The following is an 11,003-nucleotide window of genomic DNA, read 5'->3' as shown; positions in this document are numbered from 1 at the left end:
AGTGCTTGCGCTCTTCCGGCCCCTAGCCCTTGGCAGGCACGAGCAGAAGAGCACCGGGCCACCGCTATCCCAGAACGCCCCGCGGCCGTTCCCGGAGCGCCTGTGCCTCCCCGGCGCCTAGCAACTGACAGGCAGAGGCAGCAGAGGGCCGAGCGATCGCTGGCCCGTCTGACGTCCACTCCCCACCCCACCCCCCGCCCCTGCAGCCCGGGCCTCGCCCGGTGATGCGTTAAGGAAGGGGCCGAAGCCGGGGTCCCCTGCCTGGTCAGCGTCCGGTTGGGTGAGGGGGCGCGGGGCTTGGCGCGGGGACTAAACTGGGCTGACCCTCCGGCCAGGCTGGGAGGACTGGAGCTGAGCCGGGTCACTGGACATCCGGAGCTACAACGAGGAAACTGAGGCATGGCTGCTGAGCCGACTGCGGCTTAACCGGCTAAACTCAATCTTCTGGGGTCTTTTATCCTCAGAGCCCACCGACCAGGTGCCTGGAGGGCGGTATTCTCGGGTCCTGCAACTGCATCAGGAAGCAATCTCATGTCCCACCTCTTACAAGCAAGAAAATTAAGCACCCCGAAATTAGACTTAGCAAATGTACAGATTAGAGAAGAGCTTTTCATCTGTGTATGAAGGTTTTGCGCCTTAAAAATTATTTTCCCATATATATCATTTGATATTACACACCCTGTAGGATACTCGGAATCATAAAGTATTTGAAAATGTAATTGTTGAAAGAATGATTTTTTATAAAAGACAAGGGACAAGAACTGAAACATTAAGACAAATATTCTTCATCTCAGACTTATTTTATCAGACTTATTTTCTTTGAAACTTACTATTAAACATTCAAGACTGAAGAGGGATGGTCCAATTCCAGTGATGCAGGTTATAACTGATGTTTAGCTGTGCTTTCACAAACTGTTTTGGATTTGTTTAGTATGCAAATGTAACTAAGAAAGGATTCCACTTGGGGCACCTGAGTGGCTCAGTGGGTTAAGTGGCTGGCAGGTCATGATCTCGCAGTTTGTGAGTTCAAGCCCCACATTGGGCTCTGTGCTGACAGCTCAGAGCCTGGAGCCTGATTTGGATCCTGTGTCTCCCTCCCTCTCTGCCCCTCCCCTGCTCATGCTCTGTCTCTGTCTCTCAGAAATAATAAATAAAACATTTTTTAAAAAAGAAAGAAAAGATTCCACTCATGTTTTCATGCACACAACGCTCTCAAATCATGTGTTAAGAAGTACCTCAGTGAGCATGTTATTAATAGTCTGTGCTTGTGATATGCTTTCCCGTAAATACAAAATTTGTTTAGCAGATGTCGTATTATTGAACCACATACTGTTAGGAACCAGCTTACAGTTTTATGGATCTATCTATCTACTTTGTTCCAGCCATTTACCAGGCTTCTCGCCTTAGAGAAATTTATAACAGATCCCAAAAGCCTTTTCTATTTAATCGTACTCTGGTCTGGGCATATCACTACTACCTTTTTCATTTTCACTCATTAGCACTTAGGAAGAACATAACACAAAAGGAAGGTGGGAAAGGTAGTCTCAGTGGTACCAATGATATATTTAGGAATTGCTCTGAGTGAGGCACCAAACTAAAACTTTCCATTTCACCATTCACTTAATTCTCGTGGCATCCCTGTGAGGTAGGCATGTTACCGTTTTTCCGATGAGGAGACTGAAGGCCACAAAGGTTAACTGACTTGACTAAACTCACAAAGCCAGGCTAGTGGATAGTCAGATGCCAAAGTCCATTCTCTTAACCACTGTGTCACTCTTTGTAAGCCAAGAACACAGCTGATTCTGGAACAGCTTCAGATTCTGTTGAACATCAGGATAAAGTCACAGCCACAGCATTAGACAAAGTCGTGCACACCGCACGACCAACCTGGATGTGGCCCTTAAGCCCTTCTCCGTCACCCCCCAAGTGAAACCAGACTCACGATAATCCTGTGCGGACTCTGCCCCTTATTTCCCCGCAGCTCCCTTTGCAGCTCACTCCCTGCTTCCATCTCCACCTTGGCTCTCTTTCCGGACTACACTCCTTCATCAGCAAACAGAATGACCGAGAGCTCCCCAGATGCACCATATTCACAGGCTTGGCGAATGTTGTCTCCTCTCTCACACTCTCCCCACCGCATTTGCCGAATAAGGGGCTATAGCGGGAGCGAAAACAGTCTTTCTCTCCTCAGACTTCCTAAAAATAATCATTTTCTACGTAACTCATTGGACGAGCAGTTACCTTTCATATAATCTTTCTTTTATTGTGTTCATTCAACAGATGCCTTCCTAAGTTCACTTGGTGACCTGGGAAGTGACAGAGGGCTAGGGATAGAAAGCTACATAAACACTCTCTGGACCTCTAGGAGCTGGTGATTGGTGACTGCTAGGACAAACAAACAGCTGTTAGATAATATGAACCCATGAGAGCTACTGCTAAAAGGCAGTGAGCGAGGAGCTGACAGCTGGCTGTCTGAAAGAAAGGACTGAGGTTGGGAAGGGCACAACTTCCCAGGAAGAGAGGCTAGGAAAGAACATCTTGAAGGGAACACAAATATGGGGACAAGCACAAAGAGAAGAAGGCTTTGGAGGCTTCTGGGAAATATAGAAATGGTACCTGTAACAGTGCTGTCCAGTAGAAATAGAATGTGAGCCACATAAAACATTATCCGGCAAAAGAAAGAGGTGAAATCAAAGTTAATAATGTATTTAACCCAATACATACAAAATGTTATCATTTTATCATGTATTTAAATGGTATTTTACATTTTTCTTACACTGTCTTCAAAACCCAGTGTATATTTTACACTTACAGCACATGCCCGTTCAGACTAGCCACACTTCACATGCTCAAAGCCCCATGTGGCAAGCGGCCTTGGTGTGGAGTGGACCAGGTCTCTAGCAAAGGTATGGGTGGGGGTGGCAGGGGGCATGGGGTGGCGTGAGATGGTCAGAGAGGAGGTTGAAAACGGAACATGGCCAGGTGGTGAGGGGCCTTGAATGGCATGACGTGAAGATTTAAAGCATTGTTGGGCAATGGTAAGTCATTAAAATTGGGACCAGAATGCTGAAGGAAAGGTGGGCTGGAGATGAGTGGAAGCCAGGAGTGGGCTTTGTGGGGCTCTGCATACTGTGAAGCCTCATTGCACAAAGCTGCTTTTCTGCCCCTTTCCCCAGCCAGCTTTGCCTCAATCCCCCTGGAGCCTTCACTGCAGCAACCCTGCACAGATCCTCCCCTGCTCACACTCGGTCCAAATGGTTTGTTACAGTTCTACTGCATCCACTTTTCTAGAATTTGAACACATGTGTCCATCTCCCTCACTAGACTGTAAACCAACTTGTAATTCCAGGTTATGATAAAAACAAAACATTTCTTCAGTTATAGGCAACTTTGTTACAGAAGTCAAGAACTTTCCTCTCCCAAACTCATTGGTTTTCCAGGTCAGCTAAATTTGGTGTCACTGTAACGTCTGTGTATGTGGGTATGATACAAAACCTACCTGTGAGTTAATTTATGTGCTAATGTGCTAGTGAGAAGTCTGATCAGCCTCTCACTGGCTGTGTGAACCTGGGAAGTTTATTTTACTACCTATGCCTCAGTTAGCTCTTCAGTAAAATGAGTATTATAAGGTGCCTAACTCTGTAGAGCAGTCATGAGGATTACATGAGCAATTGTGCAAAATACCCAGAACATCGCCTGTGGCAAACTAAGCCCACAGTGTTAGTTATTAACAAGTTTATTATTGTTATATGTTAGCACCTAAATCATAAGCATTTAGGGCAGATGGAAATAGGTGGGATACCAAAATTAGAACCTTCTTTCATAAATCTATAAATTATCTGTAACCGTATGAAACCATAATTGGAGCACTTGCATCAATGAAGAGATTGTGGTAGGCAGAACTCTGGTCTCAGATTCCAGTCCCTGGCATCCATGCTCTTGTTTAACCCTCTCTCTTCCTGAGTGTGAGCAGAACCTGTAAATGTGATGGGATCTACTCCTATGGTCAGGTTACTGATCAGTTGACTAATTGGTCAAAAGGGAGGTTTTCGTGAGTGGGCCTGACTTCCAAAGAAGGTGATACATCTGAGAAACACTCCTACTGTCCTGGAAGAAGAAGCAAACTACCACACTAGGAGGGGTTGAAGGAGGGGCAAGTGGGGGACACAGAAGGTGACTCCTGGCTGCCAGCTGGCAGAAATCAAGGACTTGAGCCCTACAGCTGCAATGAACTGAAATCTGCCAACACCCTGAATGAACTTGGGAGGGGTCTCAGCTGAAGGTCTCCGGAGGAGGCCACAGCTCAGCCAACACTTGGTTTCACCTCATGAGACCTGAGCGGAGGACCCAGTGAGGCCACGCAAATATCATCTTCAATATCGACAGAAACCGGCATGGGGCTTGTGACTTGATAGATGGCTTCAGTTGCGGGTTCTAATACGTACCACCTAATTTGGACTTCCCCCAAGAATATCAGGGCTCCCCGTCACATGCACAGAGCTGCCTCCAGGCTCCTAAGGGCTGAGCGGTATTCAGCAGAAAAGTGCAATCATGAGCATAAGGTACAGACAGGATTAACACGAGGAGGGAAATATCACAAAATTTTTCCCAGAGGTGGAGATATACAAATTGTTTTTTGAAAGATGAACCGGAGTTTTGCATATGGACAGAGAGAGAAGGGTAGTCCAGACTCAGAGAACAGCAGGTGTACAGGCACAGACAGGTGACAGCAGGGTATGGCAGGGATGAGCAGCAGTGCAGACCCTAGGTCGGGAGGCGAGGCAAGAAGGAGGGTCAAGTGTGGCAAGCTCTGTTTGTCATGAATAGGAGCAAAGGAAACCAAGCGCAGAAGAGATTCAATCAAATCCGCATTTTGAATTGGCCATTTGATCGAAACACGAACTTTAAAAAATGACTTTCAAATTAATTTCAAACTTAGAGAAAACATGCAAGTACACAGCACTCCATTCATTGCCCAGATTCCCACCACGAACCGCCCAGCACGTGCTCCACTTGTCTGTCACCCAGCAGTTATTTACCTGTCTACACACACACTTACCTGTGATCATTAGACTTGTCCTGAATTCTTTGACAAAGAACTTCAGGTATGATTACTCATCACTCCGAAATACTCCAGTGTTTGTTTCCCCAAAACAGGGACAGCCTCCGCTCCACAACCCTCCCTCCAGTCAGGAAGTCAACATGGATACAACTCTACTGTCCAAACGACAGACCCCTTTGTTCCACAGATTGTCCCCAAAGCCCAGATCCCACACAGGAACACACGTTGCATGTGGTTGTTGTGGCTCTTCAGTCTCTTGCAATCTGGAATAATTAATTCCTCAGTAAGAACATGGGGACCCCACATGGCCTCTGTCCCCTGAGTCCCTATACTCGGGTCAAGTTTTCTCAAGCTCTCTGGCAAAATGTCCCAGAAATGCTGTGTTCCTCTTTCCCCTAAATTGGTAAGTATCTTGTAGAAAGTATTCTGGTATTATTCCTTATCAAACCTCACCTACCGTCCTTAGCCTCCGTTGATAACTCACTCTTATGCTACAATGACTGCTAAGTGGGGATTTTCCATTTCTTTGACTCCAGTGACTTATTTTTTTGTGCATTCATCACTCGCTCATTCATCTACATCAGTGTGGGCTCATGGGTTCCTATTTTACTCCCTGGCTTGTAATCTGCCAATGTCATCCTTGATTTTGCTGCTCAGATAGTCCCAGACTTAATCAGCAAGAGCCCTTCAAGTTGCCTCCCATGTCCTTTGACATTGCGTGATTCTTTGAGCATTTTCTTACCTCCTGGCACAACAAAATATTCCAGGCTTATCTTGTATTTTCACTGCTCCAGCCCTGAAGTCAACTATTTCTCCAGAGATCTCTGGTTCCTTTTATTGGAGAATAGTATTCAGAAGTCAAGATGTGGGAGTTATTTGTGCTTATTGGTACTGGGGTACCATTGCTTCTGGACACTCTCAGCAGACAGAAATAGAAGATATACTTTTTAAAATTTTTAATGTTTATTTATTTTTAAGAGAGAGAGCGGGAGAGAGAACAAGCAGGGGAGGGGCAGAGAGAGAGGGAGATGCAGAATCCGAAGCAGGCTCCAGGCTCTGAGCCGTCAGCACAGAGCCCGACACGGGGCTCGAACCCATGAACTGTGAGATCATGACCTGAGCCGAAGTCAGACACTTAACCAACTGAGCCACCCAGGCGCCCCAAAATAGAAAACATTTTTAGGCCTCTTTATACATATGTATCAAAACACATGAGTTCATACCTCCTCCGAGTCCAATCCATCACAAGGTTCTTTCTGGCCTCTCCCTTTCCATGCTTGTAAGATCTTCTCCAACAGCAAGAAAGCTGATTTTCGTTATCGTCAATGTATGCGTCTATTTGCTAATATAACCAGGCTGAAGAATCTACTTGCCACTGCCTCCTCCGTGGTGGGGAGAGTAAGTCTCTGTGGAAATTTTAAAGAGGGCAGGATTAAAGGGCTACCGGTCTATAATCATCCAGGTAAGCAAGAAAGGACCAAGCCCTTTCCGATTCTTCTGGTTGCACGACACAGAAATGTACTCAGGTGGCTCGGGTAGTAAAGAATGTGTGGCTGTGTCACCAAAGGAGCACCTCTGAGACAGGAATAGGAGTCTTGGTGAGTGTGGGCAAAAAGAGTCCCAGTTAGCTGTAAGAAAGGAAGAGAGGCAAAATGTGCTCCCATCCTCTACAGTGAAACTTATGTAGAGGTGATAGGGAAGGAGCGAGGACAGGAAGAGGTAGAACAGGTGGACAGGAGAGTCGATAAGGCCCAGACCTAGGTGAGAGGGGATGTGAAACAAAGCAGAACGGATTGAACTTAAACAGGAGGCAGCACTTTTCTCTGAAACTGGAAAAGTTGAGGGCAGAGGCTGGAACTTTACCATTTTTTACTAGATCAGTCACAATGAGGTTCTTCTTTCCTCTGAGAAAGCAGTGCCTTTCATTGGAGGAGCATCGGCACAGAAGGTAAGGAAGCGGGTAACATGAAGAGATCCCAGGAAACTGAGGGGGTTAAAGATACTAGCAAAAACCTAAGAACCGAGCTGGGTCTGTTATTAGCCTCCATACAGAATGAGATGCGCTCTGCCTTGCTGGTGTGCGAGTGGCCAGAAGTTCAATGGGGTCATGAAGGAAGGCAGCTGAGGCTGGGAGGTTGATTGGTGTGCAGCCTGGACACTTCTCTTCAGTGCATTTTACATCCCAGGGCTGCTCAGGTCAAATAATCTATTGCGAATGTCCACTCAATTCTTTATGGTCCTACAGCTTTTTAGAGGGAAGACCATAGGACAGAAAAGCTCAGCCCCTTCCTATGTTAACGATGTAATTACCTGTCATAAACTTATAACAGTCTTGAGGGAGAGGTGGCATTAGAACATTTAGCTGTTGCAGAGGAAAAGGTTTGAGACTTGTTATTTTGTATATTTACAACAATGTAATTTGGTGAAGGGCAAGAAACGGAAAACCACTTTGTCCCTTGCTTGATTTAGTGCCCTTGCCCAAAGCTGACTGTTCCAGACCCTAGAGCAATGTTTCTGAAATGAGATATATTTACGTATCTCCATGGCCACACACACACACACACACACACACACACACACACAAGCATACGTAATTCCATTCGGACCTGAAGATAAGGGGAGAAGAGACGTGTTGTTTATTCATTCAGTACCTGCTCTTCCAGGCACTGTGCTAGCCTGGAAATATAATGATAAACATAGTAAATATGATCGTTGCCCTCATGGAACTGAAAGTTGAATTGTTAATGAGACTGCGGCAAAGCCATGAATGCATGCAAATGCTTCCCCCCACTCAAAAAGCTCCAGTTGGCAGCAAATCTTTGGTTTGGGGTGTCCAACGGAGCTGTGGTGGCAGTTTAGCCTTCGGTTGGCAGTCCTCTTTGCCTTCGTGGCTTTTACTCTCTTATCTGCACCACAAAGCGGTCGGTCAAGGTTTTTGTCCTGAAGACACCACGGTTTGACCCTGCAGCGACAGAGTTATCAGGTTATTATTCCAGAACCCTTGCCATATGGCAGGGAAGAACTTGTCACATGAGGTACACATTGAATCGAAAGCTTAAAAACATGTAGGTGTGCTCTATTTCTCATCAGTGAAGTCCCTGCCCTTCCTGAAAATGATCAAGGTCACCAGTCACAAAGATTTGAAGAGGAAGAGGGAAAAAACTAGCTTTGTTGTTATAAATGGAATTAAAATTTCCTTGGAACTCCATATGCTCAAAAACGCTTAACTAGGAATTACCCTGATTGAGTTTACTGGAAAATGACGTAACCAAGGGCTGTGGTTTCTCCTCAGGAGTCGCAAGTGGGGTCTAAACTAGTACTTTAAGCAGGGAGTCTGGGGGCGCCTGGGTGGCTCAGTCGGTTAAGCGTCCCACTCTTGGACTCAGGTCATGATCCCAGGGTCGTGGGATTGGGCCCCGACCCGCTTTGCGCTGACCATGGAGCTTGCTTAAGATTTTTCTCCCTCTCCCTCTGTCACGCGCTCCCTCTCTCTGTAAATAAGCCAGAGTGAGCAGGAGGTCAACATTTTTCAAGGAAACTACAAAGCATTCTACTTAGGAGCCCAGGCGCTAGGGGGCAGAGGGGTGGGGCTCAGTCCGTCAGGAACAGGCTCCGGGTTTCCGCTCCGGTAGTGATCTCAAGGTTTGAGAGCTGGAGCCCCGGGGCGGGCTCTCCGCTGACAGTGTGCAGCCAGCTTGCGATTCTGTCTGTCTCTCTGCCCCTCCTCTGCTCCCGTGCGCTCTCTCAAAGTAAATCACTAAACTTCAAAAAAATAAAAGGGAGTGCAGGTGCTTGGATTCACCTCGGGGACATATTCAAGCCAAAACTCTTCATTTTACGTACACAAAAACCAGACCTCCCCTGTTGCATTTTTCACAGCTCTAGAACAGCTGGGAGATTTCCAGAGAAGCATCTTCACGCTGTGGCGTTACCGGCACGACCAGAACGGCAACGATCAGAAGTGCGCTTGGCTTTTTTTAACATCTTACAAGTGTATTCAACAGGAACTTCCGGAAAGTGGGCAAGTGTAAGACACACGCTGGAACGTGCACTTCTCGTCCCACAAAAGCCTTCCAGAGAATGCCCCCCAAGGTCACGCGGCCACTGCGCGCCCGGCCGGGCCACAGCCTCCCCGCGCGCTCACGCACCTACCCGCCCTTGCGGAAGCGGAAGCAGGTGGGTCCCGCTCACGCAGCGTAGGTACGTGCCCTAGATGCAGGACCGCGCCCTGCCGCCACAGCGGCACCCCACCCACCCACGTGACGACGCGCCCCGCCGTCTCGGCGGCGCCCCGCACGCCCAGTGTGTTTTCCGTGCCGGCCCCACCCACTCCCGCCTCCTACGGCGCCCGCCCGCCCCCGCGATGAGGTAGCAGCCCGGCCCCGCCCACCCACAGTGAGTCTGTGGCTCGGGTCCAGGGCCTCGCCCGGCCGCCGCGGTGGCGCCCAACTCGCGCGGTGACGTTCACGTTGGCCCCGCCCACTCCAGCCTCAGGTCTTGCCCGCATGATGGCGTCACCCATCAGCCCCCGCCCACCCCGCGTGGTGACCCCGGGCCGCGGCCGGCCGCCTCCCCGCCCAACTTGCGTGCTTGCGTCGTACGCCGCCCGCGGGCGGAAGCGCGGGCGGGCGGTAGCGGCGGCGCGGCCCCCTCAGAGGGGCGCTGGTGCGCGGGCTGAGGCGCCGCGGCGGGGTAGGGACGCGAGCGCTGCGCGATGAGCGGCGCCGGGGACCGCGGCCCCGAGGCGGGCGCTGCCCGGGCCGAGTCCCCGGGCGCGGCGCTGAGCGTGGACGTAGCGGGGCTCCTGGCGCAGCTGGCGCGCAGCTTCGCGCTGCTGCTGCCGGTGTACGCGCTGGGCTACCTGGGCCTGAGCTTCAGCTGGGTGCTGCTGGCGCTCGGGCTGCTCGTGTGGTGCCGGAGGAGCCGCGGCCTCAAGGCGACCCGCCTGTGCCGCGCGCTGGCGCTGCTGGAGGACGAGGAGCGCGCCGTGCGCCTGGGGGTGCGCGCCTGCGACCTGCCGGCCTGGGTGAGTGCCGGCTCCCCGCCCGGGCCGGGGTCGGGTGCCCGCCGGGACCCCGGCTCCGCACCGCCCGGGGCCACCGGTCCGCCCCGCCGTCGGTTTCCGCGGGCTCCGAGCCCGACCGCCGCCCGGCTCCCCGCCCCCCGGTACCTGTCAGGCGTCCTCGCCACTGTCGCCGCACCCGCCCGGCCGCGTCCCTCCCAGCCCCACGTCCCGGTCCGCGCCCCCCTGTCCCGCGCGGAGCTGCACGGGTGAAGTGCGTGGCGTGCTTTCCTGAGGTGGCTGCGCCGCGGGAGCCGAGCCCTAACCTCGGCGAGCTCTGGAATGTGCGCTCTGGGCGGCGGCGCCGCGGCCTGGAGCCCGGCGGCTCTCCCGTGCTCCTGGAGAAGTTGGTTTTTCCTGCTCCGGGGAGAGTGTCATTTCTTGATCGTTCCTGGCACAGGGGAGCCGGAAGGCCCTCCGGAAGATCTGCTGTTGTTAAGATAACTGAGAGTGTGTTTCGTTTTTTCTCGAGTAACGTCAGACTCGCGTAGGGTGAACTGGATTCCGAAGTGAATTTGGGAGGGGGGGTGGGGAACTTTAGTGCTAAGAGCAAGAGTCGTGATATGGATTATTTTATTTTTACGTCCGGCAGTTGTCCGCATAATTTATTTCTGCGGCAAGGGAACTAGTGCAGTGGGTGTCCTCTTCTCGTCACGCCCTGGTTCTGTGTTACCCGCGAGTTGCTGTCACAGTCCTGACGGCAGGAAACGGTGCTTGTTTTTAAATGACGTTCGCATGAGGCTCGGTGTAAACTGGGCGTGAGTATGGCCCGCCGGTGAAATTCAGACGGGCCACTTTCCTTCAGAGGAGGAAAGGGCTTGGAGAATGAGCGCTGTTTCCAGTCGTAAGACACGTGGGGAGTCAGGCATGCAGTGTGTG

The 11,003-nt window shown here is 50.6% G+C and overlaps 1 protein-coding gene across 4 annotated transcripts in view; it reads left to right on the top strand.

Annotated features, from left to right (window-relative positions):
- Positions 1-9,659: 9,659 nt before the first annotated feature.
- ESYT2 (extended synaptotagmin 2) overlaps positions 9,660-11,003 on the top strand; it is an 82,290-nt gene continuing 80,946 nt past the window's right edge. For 2 of the 4 annotated variants that reach the window (XM_060633530.3, XM_060633528.3), the window contains exon 1: positions 9,662-10,088. In XM_060633530.3, coding sequence (XP_060489513.3) covers positions 9,777-10,088 — 312 coding nt within the window. In that variant the 5' untranslated portion in view covers positions 9,662-9,776. Of the gene's footprint in view, positions 10,089-11,003 lie in introns of all 4 variants that reach the window. The other 2 variants (XM_060633527.3, XM_060633525.3) reach the window with 2 other exon arrangements.

The sequence above is a fragment of the Panthera onca genome, chromosome A2 (genome assembly GCF_046562875.1).
Source record: "Panthera onca isolate mPanOnc1 chromosome A2, mPanOnc1 haplotype 2, whole genome shotgun sequence".
NCBI lineage: Eukaryota > Metazoa > Chordata > Mammalia > Carnivora > Felidae > Panthera > Panthera onca.
This window is presented reverse-complemented; position numbering and strand designations above follow the sequence as displayed.